At 39.6% G+C, this 16,678-nt stretch overlaps 1 protein-coding gene across 2 annotated transcripts in view; it reads left to right on the forward strand.

The window, feature by feature from the left end:
* The window catches only part of LOC108710019 (NADPH oxidase 4), a 119,244-nt gene that overhangs the window by 9,902 nt on the left and 92,664 nt on the right, over positions 1-16,678 (forward strand). The window contains exons 3-5 of one of the 2 annotated variants that reach the window (XM_018250360.2): positions 5,717-5,827; positions 7,570-7,654; positions 16,127-16,224. In XM_018250360.2, coding sequence (XP_018105849.2) covers positions 5,717-5,827; positions 7,570-7,654; positions 16,127-16,224 — 294 coding nt within the window. The remainder of the gene's footprint in view (positions 1-5,716; positions 5,828-7,569; positions 7,655-16,126; positions 16,225-16,678) is intronic. The other variant, XM_018250361.2, reaches the window with a different exon arrangement.

The following is a 16,678-nucleotide window of genomic DNA, read 5'->3' on the forward strand; positions in this document are numbered from 1 at the left end:
GGCACACAACGCCCCGTGTATGTTGATTTATCCTTTGCTAATGGGAGGGGGGTACTTGTTTCCCATATTCTGGCTTTCCAGTGACATCATTATATAAACGTGGGAATGGGCCAAGAAGCCTCTGGATGCCCTGGTGACTCTCACGTCAAACCTCACAAGCAGCTGTTGCACACTCACACTCACACTTAATCCGCTGTTCTTCTAGCAATTAGACAAACAAGCAAAACACAAAATGACTTTTGCAGCTGGAATGCAGACGTATCACTAACAAGACTGGTATTTAAAAGCCAGGGGGCAAATTCACTAAACGACGAAGCGCCTAACGCCAGCGTAGCACATTTTCGTTATTTCGCCGATTCACTAACGGACGCTGGCGTAAATTCGCTAGTGTTACTACGCACCATTACGCCTGGCGAATTTGCACAACGGACGTAACTACGCAAATTCACTGACCCGCAAACTGTTCTGAACGCTACCTTTTACGCCAGACTTCCTTCGCCACCTCAGACCAGGCAAAGCGCAATAAAGTAGATGGAGATTGCTTCAAAAAAAGTAAAAAAAATTTCTAAGTCCCAAAAAAAAAATGCTGCCGTTTTTTCTTTTTTATGGGTGATAGGCTGAAAAAGATCGAAAAAAATTTTTGGGCTCCCCTCCTCCTTCCCCCCTACATTTCCTAACTATACAGTGGGCACATGTGTAGGGCAAAATAAAAATTTTATTTGCTGTTTTGAAGGTTTCCCAGGCTTGTGTAGTGATGCTACATATACTTCCATTGTAACTTCAATTTGGCGCCGTATGCAAATTAAGCATCGCTAGTGTAACTTTGCTTTGCTTGGCGAATTAACGGTAGCGCAACTTCGCAACCTTACGATTCCCCTCACTTCGGATTTTAGTGAATTTGCGTAGCGCTGGCGAAAATATGCCTGGCGAAGTGCTGTTAAGCGGACGCTGGCGCAACTACGAATCTTAGTGAATTTCCCAACAGGCGTTTCCTCACATTTATTTAATTTTTTTTTTCATATTTCCTTTGCACTTCCTCCTACGGTAACAATGTCCAGCGTTTTCCCTTTGCAAAACTGTCCCTTACAGTTTTTGATGGGCAGATTAGAATAAGATGATGTCATGATGGAAATTAGCAGAGGTCATGAGAATCTAGTCAAGGGCCACATCTGATCCGCAGGCCCCAGTTGCACAACATTTTGTCTAGAGAGAACCTTGGTTTCAATTATCCCCTTAGATTTTCGTGCAGATGATGTTTAGGAATATCTGTGATGCCATAATTCTGTGCAGGCCCGGATTTGTGTCGAGGCCACAAGGACCTGGAGTAAAGGTGGCCATACACGGGCCGATAAAAGCTGCCGGCAAACTGTCGGCAGCTTATTGGCCCGTGTATGGGGGCCCCCGACGGGCCCCCGACGGGCTTCCCCGATCGAGATCTGGCCGAAAGTCGGCCAGATCTCGATCGGATGGGACAGAAAATCCCGTCGGATCGCGGCCACATCTGTTCGTTGATGCGGTCCCGCAATCCGACCGCCGTTTGCCGAATGCTAGGATCCGATCGTTGGGCTCTAGGGCCCACGATCGGATCTGCCCAATATTGCCCACCTCAAGACATCGCCAAACGAGCGGATCTATCCATGTATGGCCACCTTTAGAGTGATATGCTGCCGGCCGCATTCTAAGGGATCTATTATCCAGAATTTTCGGGACCCTGGGTGTACCGGATAAGAGATTGTTCCATAATTTGGATCTCCATACCTTATCATTACTGTGCCGCCAGACAACCCTTGATAAATCTGCCCCTTAATATTTACATGATTTTCTAGTAAACTTAGTGGCAGATTTATCAAGGGTCGAATTTTGAATAAATGGGAGTTTTTTTGAATTCTCATAACTTTGAAATTTGAATAAAAAAAGACCAACCGAAATGTATTTATAAAATCAAAGTTATTTTTTGCAGGTGAATAGGCTGTATTTGATCATTCGAATCGAAGTAAGATCGAATTCAATCGAAGTATTTTCAAAAAAAAACCTTTGATTTTTCAAAGTCGACAAATTGACTCCATATAGGTTCTAGGTTCTAGGTCCCCCATAGGTTAAAACAGCAATTCCGCAGATTTTGAACATAAGTTCGAAATTTGAATAAAAATAGACCAACCGAAATGTATTAATAAACTAAAAGGATTTTTTCTGGATGAATAGGCTGTATTCGATCATGCGAATCGAAGTAAGATCAAATTTGCTCGAATTTGATTCAAAGTATTTAAAAAAAAAAAACTTAGATTTTTAGAAGTCCACCAATTGACTCCATATAGGTTCTAGGAGGTCCCCCATAGGCTAAAACAGCAATTCGACAGGTTTTAGATGGCGAACAATTTGAAGTCGAAGTTTTAAAGAGACAGTACATTTTTTTCAAGTTCTAATCGAATTTGGACTATTCCCTAGTCGACGTACTCAAAAATAGCACTGGTAAGGCCCCATCTAGAATATACCGTACAGTTTTGGTCTCCATCACTCAAACAGGACATTATTGTATTAGAGAGGGTACAGAGAAGGGCAACTAAGCTGGTAAAAGGAAATCTTAGCTATGAGGAAAGACTGGCCAAATTGGGGATGTTCACGCTGGAGAAGAGGCGCTTAAGGGGAGATATGATAACTAAGTATAAATATATAAGGGGATCATGTAATAATCTCTATAATGATTTATTTATCAGTAGGTCTTTACAGCTGACACAAGGTCACCCATTCAGATTAGAAGAAAAGAGGTTCCGACCTAAATATTGGGAAGGGGTTTGTTACAGTGAGAGCTGTGAAGATGTGGAATTGTCTCCCTGAATCAGTGGTACAGGCTGATACATTAGATAGGTATAAGAAGGGGTTGGATGGTGTTTAGCAAGTGAGGGAATACAGGGATATGGGAGATAGCTCATAGTACAAGTTGATCCAGGGACTGGTCCCATTGCCATTTTGGAGTCAGGAAGGAATTTTTTCCCCCTCTGAAGCAAATTGGAGAGGCTTCAGATGGGTTTTTTTTTCCTTCCTCTGGATCAACTGGCAGATAGACAGGCTAAAAAAAGTAAAAAGATTGAACTTTATCGACATGTGTCTTTTTTCAACCTAACTTACTATGAATTTTCCCTTCGACCCTTGATCAATCTGCCCCTTAAGGTATGAAGATCCAAACTGCATAAAGATCCCTTATCCAGAAAACCCCAAAGTCCTAAGCATTCTAGATAACAGGTCCATACCTGTACCTGCACCTGGCAAACTTAACCTGGCAAATTTAGAGATTGCACCTTCTAACACCCATTCTTGTTATAGGCTCCCCCATATGCCACATGTTGATGGTGTGAGCAATCCAACTAGAAACACCCCTTGCTTTGACTATGGCTTGAAACCTATGGGAACGAGTCCTTAGGATCCCTTTAATGACATCAGATTTTTTTTCCTGGTCCATCATTAAAAATGGAAGGGGGGAGTTTAATAATCTCTGCACTCAACTGTCATATTTGCTCAGCATTTGCTGCTTCTCGCCTTGCTGTTCCTATAAAGCATTTAGCTTTATTCCCCATGAACACACCGATAGATATTTCCAGCGTTATGGAATATATTAAAAGCGAAAGTGAAATGTAAAATGCAAATACAGGAAGATTAGTCTGACAGGCGGCCGTCCTCACATAACCTTTTGGGTTAGTTTAGTTCCGACTGCCAGAAAAAAGGACACATTGACCTTTGGAAAGATTTTGTGTGCTTTTCAAGAAATGATTCCGCATCTGGCCAAACGTTTATGATCTGATTTATTTTGAATGTGAAGGTCAGAAGGAATTGTGCCGCCAGACAATAGAAATCATTGTTCACCAAATTGCTATTTTATTGGACTTGATTCTGACGATTAAACCTTTAAATAAGTCGTGTGGTTATTAAGATTTTATTTGCAGGGACAGATTTGCTAAGATCACCTGGTCTGGACCCTCACTTTTACTTTTCACTGCTTCTAGGGGCACCCCTATCCTTAGAACTGAACTTCTCTACTCCCTATCTTAGTGAGGAATCCCATCTGGCTACAATGGCTCATATGCACCCCATAAGCTGAAATCAGTCTCCATATCCTACCCACAATCCCCTGGTAAATAAACTCCATTAAGGGACCCATTCCTAGTCCTATCATGGCCCCACCCATCCACCTTTAATGTTTAGTCCCCATAGCCCACGTATATTCACCCCCAAGTGAAAATGAATCCAACATTTTTTGGCAACTTGCCGATCAGATTTTTCCATAAATTTATAATTTTGAAAATTGTATTTGCTAATTAGAAAATAGCCATGCTCCAAAACAAAAGTGATTCCACCCAAACTCTTCATTAAAATTTATTAGCCTTCAGTGCTACTGAACACAGGCATCAGAGAGCCCTAGTGTAAAAAAAACAAACCATGGCCATGTGCAAAAAACAGTGCACTGCATTCATGTGCCCCCGTCACCTAATCATTAAGAGATACAGCTTAATATTTAGCTGTACTGATTGTTTTACCCAAAGTAAAAGCTCTGTAAGTGACTGAATTCTCCATGTCTAAGCCACCCTAACGACCCACATTTCTTAAGTGACGTAAACTCTGCAGAGGGCAGATTCCTTTCAAGTTAGAAAATCGTGTCTGAAATTCTTCTCGACTTCTGCAGCATCAAACTTCCTTAGGAAATGGCCCCTTATTCCCAACCCTCTACAGGATGTGAAACTGAGAATAAAAAGCTGAAATAGTCATTTGTTTTCTATTTGTCACTGTCCTTCCAAGGTTCTTAATATTGTGTTTACAACAAAGAATCCAGTTTAACACAACAGCAAGGTTCATTTCTTAGCTCTGCCTGGTAGTGATGGGTGAATCTCTCCAGTTTCTCCAAAAAATTCTCGAATTTCCCGCAACATGGCGAAAAATTTGCGAAAAATTGGGAAATCTGAAAGTTCCTGAAAAAATAGTGAAATTCGAAAGTTTTCACGAAAAAATAGAGCAATTCGAACCTTTTTCACGAAAAAATCTAGCAATTCGAACATTTTCAGTATAAAATCGAGCATTTCAAACCTTTTAACGAAAAATCGAGCAATTCGAACCTTTTCACGAAAAACCGGAAATTGACGCCGGCGAATTTTCTTGGGAGATTCGTGAATTTATTTGCCGGCGGTGAAACACGGGTATTCGCCGTGAATTCGTGAAAGGCGAATTTATTCGCCCATTACTACTGCCTGGTGCTTTGCATTGATATTTAACCTTATCCATTTTTATATCCATCTAAATGTACGGCCTCCAGACTGGGAGTCAGTGTGCAAAATTGCCTAAAAGGTCCATCTAGTTGAGGAAACAGTCATGTTGCTTTCAGTGATTTATTTATCTCTCTATAATACACAAAAGCCAGGAATATCTTGTAAACGAATCCTTATAAACGGTGACTAGTGATGTCATCAGTTATAAACGGTGAGTAGTGATGTCATTTTTGTGACATGACTCGCTAAAACATTTGTATTATAATAAAAAAAGTACCCTTGTTGGAAAATATGAGGATATTAGAAGTAACCTCGGAGTTCCATGACCTGTATAAAAGCACTTGGCCTTTTATATGGTCATGGAAGTTCTTGTTGACTTATAATATCCTTATATTTTACAATAGGGGGTATTTATTCACTATATAATGTGAAATTCTCTCTTGACATTTGCTGCATTTGTTCAGTTAGGATTGTGTGTGAGCAGAGCCTCCGCCTCCGTCCTCAACCTCAATTGCAGTCTGGTCCTCTTGCCCATGTGCCGCACTGTCATTGGCCTTCTCCGGAGACCCAAAATGGTAAACATTTATTGGTTTATATACTGCATTTTCAGGGGCAGATTTACTAAGGGTCGAATTGTAAATTCTAATTATTTTCTATGTCAAAACTCATAAATTCAGATTTAAAAGCACCAACTCGAATGCAAATTAGAATGTGGGATTTATCACACCTTGACGATGGTAATTTGAAAATTCGCCTAAAACCTGCCAAGTTCATGTAGAAGTCAATGGCATTTGAACATGTTAATTACCTTCTTGACAATCGAGTTTTTTTTTTTTTGATTCTTACAATTCGAATTTGATTCAAATTTTTCGGTCGCGACTATTCAATCGAATATTAGATGTTCGAGTTTTTTCATAAATAAACTCCCACTCAAGTTTTGAGTAGATTCACATCAATTTGAAATCCGACCTTTGATAAATCTGCCCATTAGTGGAGTTTAAAGTGACATTTATTAATATACTGTTTTTAATATATTAAAGGGGGACCTTCACAAAACCAATTTTTTTTAAGAAAAGAATTATATAAGTGGTCAGGAATGTTAATTCTCAAAACACATGATTGTAAAATAGCTTGAATCGCATGTTTGAAATTTGCATTACTTATTTTTTTCTACTTTTCAACATATTAGCAGTTTTAAAACTGCTACAGGTATGGGACCTGTCATACAGAGTGATTGGGAGCTGGGCGGCTTTTCTGAATAAGGGGTCTTTCCTTAATTGGAAAACCATAACTAATAACTAGAAATAATTGAAACATTAATTTAATCCAATAGGATTGTTTTGCCCTCAATGAATATTAATTATATCTTTGTTAGGATCTAGTACAAGCTACTTAAAACAATTATGTGATTAAAATGGAGCCTATGGGAGATGGCCATCCAGTAATTCAAAGCTGTCTGGATGACAGGTTTTTGGATAATAGATCTCATACCTGTACTCTAATGAATTTGCAATAACAGCTTCACCTGCTGTACCTTTTAGTCTGACTAGGTAGAGTTGACTAAAAAATCAGTTTAGTAAGAAAAGCGATGTCTTGTAGTGATGGGTGAGTTTATTCGCCAGGTGCGAATTCCTGGCGAATTCCCTTGATTCGCCATTGGGCGAGAAAATTTGCCGGCATCAAAGAAAAAATGGACGCTGGCATCCGTTTTTTTGGACGCTGGCACATTTTCGCAAAAAACGGACGCTGGTGTAAAAATCGGATGCCAGAGTCAAAAATGAGACGCCGGCACCGTTTTGCAAAATTTTTTCTGTTTCATGAATTTTCGCTGGAAATTAGAGAATTTTTTCGGCAAAGCGAAAACAAATTCGACCCATCACTAATTTCTTGTAAAGTTGCTTAGAAAATGAAGTTAGTGAGCAGAGGAGAATTATGTGATGTTTCTCTGGGGAGTTCTAAACAGAGCAAAACCCACAAGACCTTTTTCATGAAATTAATTTTCAGCCGACTGTGACCAGTCGAACAACATGAACAGCAGGGGGTGCAGTTACTTCAAATTCATTATTAGCAGTTTAAAAACTTTTAATATCTTGAAAACTAGAGACAAAATATAAATTGCAAACAGGCAATTTTTCACTGTAGTTGATGCCAAGTCAACTACATCATCATTAATATGATTTATATAATAAACAAAGAGAGGTTAGTTTACAGGGCTGGGATGAAGACATTTGTATGGGTGCAGGGTGACACACATCCAATAACATTCAATTATAATTGTGATTATTATTATTGTATTTTCTGTTTTCTCTTTGTAAAGGTCTGGAGCAGGAAAACCAGAAGGATGTTGGACAAACACAAAACATTCCATGCTGCTTGTGGCTGCGCAATATGTTTATTTTCTGGTACAGACTTTTCTTTCCATCATTTTTATTCGTTTTATCTAGTGAGCTCACTGCTAATAACTTTAGGTTTTACGCACACAAAGAAAAAGTAAAAGATCTGCTTTCATTTTTCTGTTGTGGATAGGGTTTGTGGCTGCTATAAGTCCCTGGTGTAGATGTGTATAAGGTCAAAGTGTCTTAAACCACTCGAGCTGAAGCAAAGTCTCTTTGAAGTTTTTGAAGAACTGCACCTACTGGGACCACGTGTCCATGTCCGTGACTGATCTTTCAGCCGATCACTTCCAAATCATCTGTTTTTCCTGTTTTTCATGGTCCTCCACATCTGAGTTTTATTATCATGTAATACTGTAGCCCTCTCCAACAGTTCCTTTGCCGTTGTTAACGTGGCCATACACAGGGAGATCCGCTCGTTTGGCAATGTCGGCAAATGAATGGATCTCTCCCCAATATGCCCACATTGAGGTGGTCGATATCTTGCCGATACGATCATGGGCCCTGGGGCCCATGATCGTATCAGAATGGACTCGATACGGGCAGTCGGATTGAGGAACCTCATCATCGAACAGATGCGGCCGTTGTCCTTTCGGCCAGATATCGATCAGGGACGCCTTACGGATGGCCCCACACACGGGTGTAACGATCTCGTTATCAGAACCTTGCGTGCTGATAAGTACACTCGGTTTCACAGGATAACCCTGCGGTCTCCGGTGTTCACCAATGCCCTTTTGGGGCCCGGGCTTTCTGCTGCAGAAAACCAACAAGGAAGTGCAGATCTTTAGCAAATAGTCCGAAAACTAGGTACCGGCAAGGATTTAGAATAGAGGTAGTCAAACAGGCGAAGAATCAGAGGCAGATGGCAGGAATATTAAACGAGAGTCAGGCAGAAGTCAAAAAACCGGATACTCAGATTGAAGAATACGCTTGAGCAGGCACAGTAAGCTGAAGCCTAGTTTGGGCACTCACAAAATGGAGGACTGGAGCTTTAAAGGAGTTTTGTCGCCAAATTCAAATCCGGCACCAAATCCATGATGTTACCATGCTTGGCACCGTGCCGCACGTGTCAAGACGTTCAGCGTCAAAATATGCGGAAATGCGCACCTGCACACAGGAACCAAGGACGAGAGGAGGAGGTAAGAGAGCGATAAACTCTCCCAGTGCTTCTTACAACGGGCCAATAATATGACCGAGTTGGCAGCTTTTATCTCCCTGTGTATGGGGGCCATTACTCTTAAATCATTAGCATCTTTTTCACTGTAGAATGTTCCAAACTTGCAGTAAGGGGGTTATTTATCAAAATCCAAAAAGTTCCTGAAAATGACTCCGACCAAATCCGTACAGACTTCCCCCCCATCTATCAATAAATTTCTTCGAAAATGTTGATAAAATTGTGAAAAAATCCGAATTGTACAAATTTTTCAGATTTGACACCCAAAACCTCCAACTTTTTCGGAATTTGACTCCCAAAACCTCTGACTTTTTTTGAATTTGACTCCCAAAACCACAAAATCTTTGGAACTAAACCCAGGACTTATAAAGACTTAATAAAGTATAAGTTCTGTACCATTTCTAAAATAATCAAGTTATTGCTCTTTAGTCAAATTTCAATGGACAGTTGGGTCAAATACGTTGGTGCATGTTGCCTTTGCCTAGAAAACTATCTTTTAAAATAAGCGACTCATGAAGTGTGACAAATTGATAAAAGGGGATTAGTGAAGAGTAACTTGATTATTTCAGAAATGGTACATGATTTCTAATTGGTTTTACCTAGAAAGTTTCTTATTACCGTAAGATGAAGCTTATGTTACATTTTATTATTTACCAGTTATTCTTTGTTAACAATTAGTCTTCTCTCCTACTGAGATCAATTTCTCTAGCATTGGTAGGTTAAACAGTGGGCAGAGGAACCTTTCCAGTGTTTTCTACAAGATTGTAAGCAGGAAGAGGATGTTTACTGATGAATTAACTCTGAAAAAACAATTGTTTCGTAGTATCTGCTTTAGAAATTGTATCTCTCATTTAGACATGACTGCTTTATTCCAGTAGTCATCAGTATGTAAAGCTCTAAAATAAGGATTCATTTGGACAGACACGAGGACGTGTCTGATTTTCAATGGGGAGGAGTGTAAGGAGGTGAAAAATATACTTTATTTTTCATGTGTAAATAATTTGGCAATGTGGTAGTTCAGCTAGCATATGGCGACAACCCCTTAATATTGACCTGTAGGAGAATTCCTCTGTATAAGGAAGTGCAGGAGCTGGCCACTTCCCCTTTAGCCTAGGAGCATCTAGAGTCATGGCCAAGACTGATGTGTTCAGACTATTTTTGGGAACTCCTTCAGGGATAGCTAGTGGTAAAAGGAGGCGAAGATAGTTAGGCTAGTGACAAAGGATAGTCTGTTATCTTGACAAGGAGTGACTAGATTGGGGTAGAGCCTCTGAGGCAATTGTGTGCCAGGTAGAGAAACTAAGTTAGGTAACCTACACCTAAGGGGAACCTATGGGAGAAACGTGGGCCATGTATGAGAGGTATTGTGCATTGTAGCTATATCCTTGAGTAGGCCACCTTGAGTCTGTTAACCTGCCTTCCTGCATGAAGTTGACAATAAAGCCACTGGTGACTCCTTTACAAGTAGATCCACCAATTAGAAATATTCCATTGAAAACATCTTAGAATTTTCACTTGATTCACTGGAGTCATAATTTCAGTTTAATGAACAACATGTACCAATGAATCCATTTGCCCAAGACTAACCAAGGGGACATACAAATAAGAATGATGCTTCACTGTTCATGATTGACTGTAATCATTTAGAAATATTGAACGTTATGAAGCAACTTAGCCACTTTTCTTCTTGAAACATCAACAAGTTGAGCATCTTCTTCACAATCAAACAGTCTCCAGCAATCACCCCCCCAAAATATCAAGGTAATTTATCCATGTATATTAATACTTTTCTAGTTAGTGTCTTTCTATTTCTTATGGATGAGTGCTTATAAGAAGCACAGTAACATTAATAATATATGTTAATCTCCGTAAGGTCCCTCAAACCGTTTTCTTCTCATCTTCATTGTCTCTATCGTACTTCTCGCTCAGCTCGTTCTGTTAGTCAGCAAACAAGATGAGAGGTTGACATTAGGGAATAGAGAAGGTGGAAAGAATTATAAGTAGGAAAAAAAAAATCATTGCCATGGAAACAGCAAGTGTCAAATGCACAACTGCACCAAAGACTTTTATTTCTTAATCATAGGTTGTACCAGATATAGTTTTTTGGATTTGAAGGTAATTTTTATTTTACTTGGAAAGTTACACGACACTTACAGATCACTGATTTGTAAAATAGTATTAATATTAATATTAATGTATTTCTGTATTTTATGCACGTGTTAATGAAGCAAGAAGTATTTTAATTTGGTACATTAGGCAACAATAAGATGATTATGAAATGATTACATGATTAACCAATGCCAACTAGAGTGGTTGTTGATTTTGATCACACATAAAATACACATAAAATTGAAATATGATCTTTTGACTTCTAACAATTCAAAAACATCTCATAAATTTACATTTACTCAGGGTCGTACTATGCATAGTACTATGTACTATGACTGAAGGGCCCTCTTCCAGGCGCATGGCATCCAACATAGGCCCTCCTTCTGCACAAGACACTCACCTCCCTCTCCCTTGCCAATATCAGGTCCAGGGCGGGGAGAGGTTATGTTCTAGATGAGGGAGCGGGCTGGGTCGTAGGGGCCCACCAGTTTTTTACCCAGTCTTCCGGCAGCCCAGTCTGGCACTGAAAATACTTTAACACTAGGGCAATAGTGACCATAACATTATATAATACACAAAAGCCATGAATATCCTGTAAATTATATCCTTATAAACGGTGAGTTCTGATGTCATCAGTTATAAACGGTGAGTTCTGATGTCATTTCTGTCACATGACTCACTGAAATTTGTGTATTATAATAAATAAAGTACCCCCAGTTGTAAAATATGAGGATATCAGAAGTTACCTCGGAGTTCCATGACCTTCGGCCTCGTGTTTTTATATGGTCATGAAACTCCTCGGTAACTTATAATATCCTTATATTTTACAACTGGGGGTACTTTATTCACTATATTATTATTCAATGTTTGTTGGTTGAAAAAAAACATACACTGGGTCAACAGACTCCAAATTGAATCAAAGAAAACTTTATCACCTTAGGCACCTTCTCTCTTCCTTTTTTGACTTACTTGATCATTTCTTGCCCCTTTCTCATTTCGAATGTGTGTCACTCTTTAATACTTTACCCGTTCTCTCATAGCAAGAACTGGCTTATTGAGTCTATCTAATAAAACAGCTACATGGTGCTGTTTACTGGCTGAACTTGATATTGCAAGGATTGTTCACTTTTTCTAAAAGCAGCTGTTTTGTTTCAGTGGATTCTAGATTTTATTATTATTATTATTAACATGTATTTATATAGTGCCAAGATATTGCGTAGCACTGTAAAGTAAATGTGATTATACAACTAAATCACATGAAATTATATACATAGAACATATGGAGTAACAAACATCACAATCAATACCGGTACAAAAGTTGAGGAAGGCCCTATGCAAAAGAGCATACAGTCTAAAGGGAAGGGAGTAATACACAAGGTGTGGGAGTGGGCAAGATCGAATTAAGTGGGTGAGAAATGTGGTATTGTATGTGGTGTTGCGTTTGGTAGTTAAGCAGAGTGAGGGTAGGCTTCTCGAAAGAAGTGGGTTTTCAGAGATTTCTTGAAAGCAGAAAGGTTGGGAGAAAGTCGGACAGACCGTGGGAGAGAGTTCCAGAGGAGGGGTGCAGCCCTTGCAAAGTCTTGAATGCGAGCATGTGAGGAGGTAATGAGAGAAGAGTTGAGTAGCAGGTCAGTAGAGGAGTGTAGTAAGCGGCTGGGTGAGTATATAGAGATGAGTTCAGAGATGTAGGGTGGGGCAGAGTTATAAAGTGCTTTGAAAGTCAGTGTCATTCATTTGAATTTGATTCTGAAAGGTAGCGGAAGCCAGTGCAGGGATTGACAGAATGGCGAGGCAGAGGAGGAGCGGTTGCTGAGGTGTATGAGCCTCGCAGCAGTGTTCATTATGGACTGGAGAGGTGACAGTCTCTGGAGGGGGAGGCCAATTAAAAGAGAGTTATAGTAGTCTAGACGTGATATGATGAGAGAGTGAATAAGAATTTTGGCAGCATCTTGGGTGATAAATGATCGTATTTTGGATACTAGGGATTTGCAAACACATGTCCTATCCTGCTCCTTTATCATATAAAATGTAATGTGTCTGCTTATTTTTCTAATTATATACCTCTGCCTACAGTATATAAAAAGATACGTTTAGCTGCTCTTCTTCACTCCTGGGTAATATTCATTTTCTTAAAATTCATCAATCACCCACCATAATGGCTTCAGGAATGCAAACCTTTCAAGAAATATTAATATATCATCTATCCATCCTATTAGCTTCCCCCAAACTCATTTTGTCTCATACAGTCCTTCCCTGTCTCTTCTACGATTAAAATCTATTCCAGGCTGAATTCCTCTGCTGGATCTTATCTGATGCATTAATTCCCTGTATTTATTAAACTGACTAGGTATTAGCATGCAGGAAAGGGAGAGACTTTCAAGGGAGGAAAGTGTAATCCTGATTCTATTTAGACTTTCTGCTGTGCGCAGCTTAAATGCGAGACTATTTTGTCAGCCATCATTACTCAGGACAGTAACAAGTTGGTTATTTGATCACGAATGGTGAAATACTAAAAGTTTCTAAAGCAATGGCAAACGTAGGGATTTTGAAGAGATCTGCTGTGAATTGGTTCAATTTGTTGGCACTTTTTTGAGCATGCAATGAGACAGAAGACAAAGCACCGACAATCTCCAAGTCTAAGTGGAAATGGCACACAGATGTTTCAAATAACGATGGTCCGCTGAGTGAGAACCATGAAAATCAAAATGCCTCTGACCAGAACTTGATTACAATGTAATTATCCTACCGCACACCTGTAGTTCACCAATCCTGCAAGCTGGTGGTGCGTTCCTTCCGTTGACCCGGCCGGGTCCCTTAGCAACCAATGTGTAAAAGAAACGGATCCGCACACACACCGATTAGTGCAGTTGGGAATTATCCCCTTTTTATTCAGCCACCAAACATCAACGTTTCGGGGGGGAACCACCCACCCTTCATCAGGATGAAGGGTGGGTGTTTGCCCCCCGAAACGTTGATGTTTGGTGGCTGAATAAAAGGGGATAATTCCCAACTGCACTAATCGGTGTGTGTGCGGATCCGTTTCTTTTACACATTCTGACCAGAACTTCCCATTTAGAAATAAGGGACATTTTATAGCTAAGACTTCTCTGTTAGTAAGTCAAGTGGGAATCACTTTGAGAAGACATAGACAAGCACTCCTGACTGATCCCAGACCATTAAATGATGGGTCTTCCTTGGTCAAGCAAATTGCACCCAAGGAAGGACCCAGGAGGTCTGAAACAGGTAGTACTATGTATCTAAAAAAAGAAAATGGAATGGCTCTACAGTGGATTCTTCTATATCTACATGTCAATGTGTTTTCCATTCAGATGAATATGAGAACAGTGGTTCTTTCTGAAAGGACCATGGAAAATCAAGGTGTCCGTTAACCATTACCTAAAGATGCTGTCAAGCAAGTCCGGTCTTTCCTATAAATTCTAATATTAATCTAGGCCCACAGTTAAACATTTTCTGGGAGTGTGCTATGTGGTTTTAAGGCTGTTTGGTTTTATTCTCCCTTTGTGATACAGCATTTGGTCAGGCTCCCTTTATCATATAAACAGGACAGAGATATATATCATATCTCATTCACGCAGTTTCAAAAACATCTAGAACAGCAAAAAATGATTCATTTGAATTCTCATCCTTAGGATGGGTTTCGTGAATTTAAAACCCCAAGATTTTATTATACCCTTATAGCATTTCACTAGGTAGGTAGGTTTGGGTGTAAAGCTGCTACATTAGCCGCAGTAATATTATGAGGCTTTCTAATGTCTTGGAGGAGTTTGCATTTTTAAAGTTAAACTGTGTTTATGAGTTGCTAGGGTTTACACGAAGAAAAGCTTAAGAGGTGGCCAGTTTCACATAAGTATCCATATTTCTGAAGTGGTTCAAATGCTTAAAGGGATACTGTCATGGGAAAAATTTTTTTTTCAAAATGAATCAGTTAATAGTGCTGCTCCAGCAGAATTCTGCACTGAAATCCATTTCTCAAAAGAGCAAACAGATTTTTTTATATTCAATTTTGAAATCTGACATGGGGCTAGACATTTTGTCAATTTTCCAGCTGCCCCAAGTCATGTGACTTGTGCTCTGATAAACTTCAATCACTCTTTACTGCTGTACTGCAAGTTGGAGTGATATCACCCCCCTCCCCTTTTCCCCCAGCAGCCAAACAAAAGAACAATGGGGAAGGTAACCAGATAGCAGCTCCCTAACACAAGATAACAGCCTTCTGGTAGATATAAGAACAACACTCAATAGTAAAAACCCATGTCCCACAGAGACACATCCAGTTACATTGAGAAGGAAAAACAGCAGCCTGCCAAAAAGCATCTCTCCCCTAAAGTGCAGGCACAAGTCACATGACCAGGGGCAGCTGGGAAATTGATAAAATGTCTAGCCCCATGTGAGATTTCAAAATTGAATATAAAAAAATCTGTTTGCTCTTTTGAGAAATGGATTTCAGTGCAGAATTCTGCTGGAGCACCACTATCAACTGATTCATTTTGGAAAAAAAAAAATTTCCCATGACAGTATCCCTTTAACTACATGTTAGTTCATTCCATGGGAACTGGGCAGATAACCTTAGCGGAAGCGACAGTAAGATATTAAACTATGTCAGTAACTGACTTGCTCATGAAAGGAATGCCTAGGATAGTCATTCATTGGCATAGTAAGACATTATCAAGTCATTGACATGTTTGGAATGGTATGGACATGATTCAGTTGCTTTTGAAATTCTACACATTGTTCTGGTTTGTGAAATGGTTTATTGACCTGTTGTGAAAAAGAATTCATACATTCATCAGAGAGTTTAGTAGATATATCCATTCTCCATCTACTAAGTCCTAAAGGTGCCCATACAATATAAAAACCCTAAACTCATGTCCCTGGTAGACATTTATATCCAGCACGCAAGTGATTAGAGCTTGTTCAGGTACAGTAGGTACAGACTTGATTTGGCCACCGCCTGGAAGAGCAAATCAGGCAAAGATCTGCTCAAATTGTCGACCAGGTCAAACAATAATAAAATCTTTACATGTATAGTCAGCTTTACTCCTATTTCAGAGACTCTCAGCTAGCATTAGAATGGAACTTGGAGTAAGCCATTGGAAGTCAACCATTTTTACGGTGCCCTTGCTTGTGCTGTTAAACTTTCTTTGAATAGCATGTGACTTGTATTCCTGTTTTTGTAGCTGTCCATGTTGGAGCGCACGTGCTGAACGCTGTCAACTTTTCGGTAAATTACAACCACGAATTTCCTGCGTTAAATGTTGCACGTTACAAGAATGAGGTAGGTGAATTATTAATGTGTTGCGCCTGAAGACTTGAATGTATTTATACGGGTCTCACACCATGGCATTGCTAATGTCGGGCTATAACAGACAAGTCTTGATCATGACAACTGGGTAGTAGAGATATCTTGGGATCTGTAACACTTGAGTATCATACAATGGTTTTATTCAGCCATTTGATTTCCCCATAAAGAATAGAATATTGCTGAAATGACCAATGTTCATATTGTGTTTCATTATCGGGGGGGGGGTAGGCTGAGTGTAGACAGGCTGAAGCCCATAAGCTTCATATCAAAGGCTATTGTGATACTAAGCTCTATAGTTAGTATAGGTATGGGTATATAGAATTTATATGACAGTAGGGAGGGGTGTGTGTATGGATGCTGGGTTTTCATTTGGAGGGGTTGAACTTGATGGACTTTGTCTTTTTTCAACCCAATTTAACTATGTTAC

Source organism: Xenopus laevis, chromosome 2S (assembly GCF_017654675.1).
Source record: "Xenopus laevis strain J_2021 chromosome 2S, Xenopus_laevis_v10.1, whole genome shotgun sequence".
NCBI classification, from domain to species: domain Eukaryota; kingdom Metazoa; phylum Chordata; class Amphibia; order Anura; family Pipidae; genus Xenopus; species Xenopus laevis.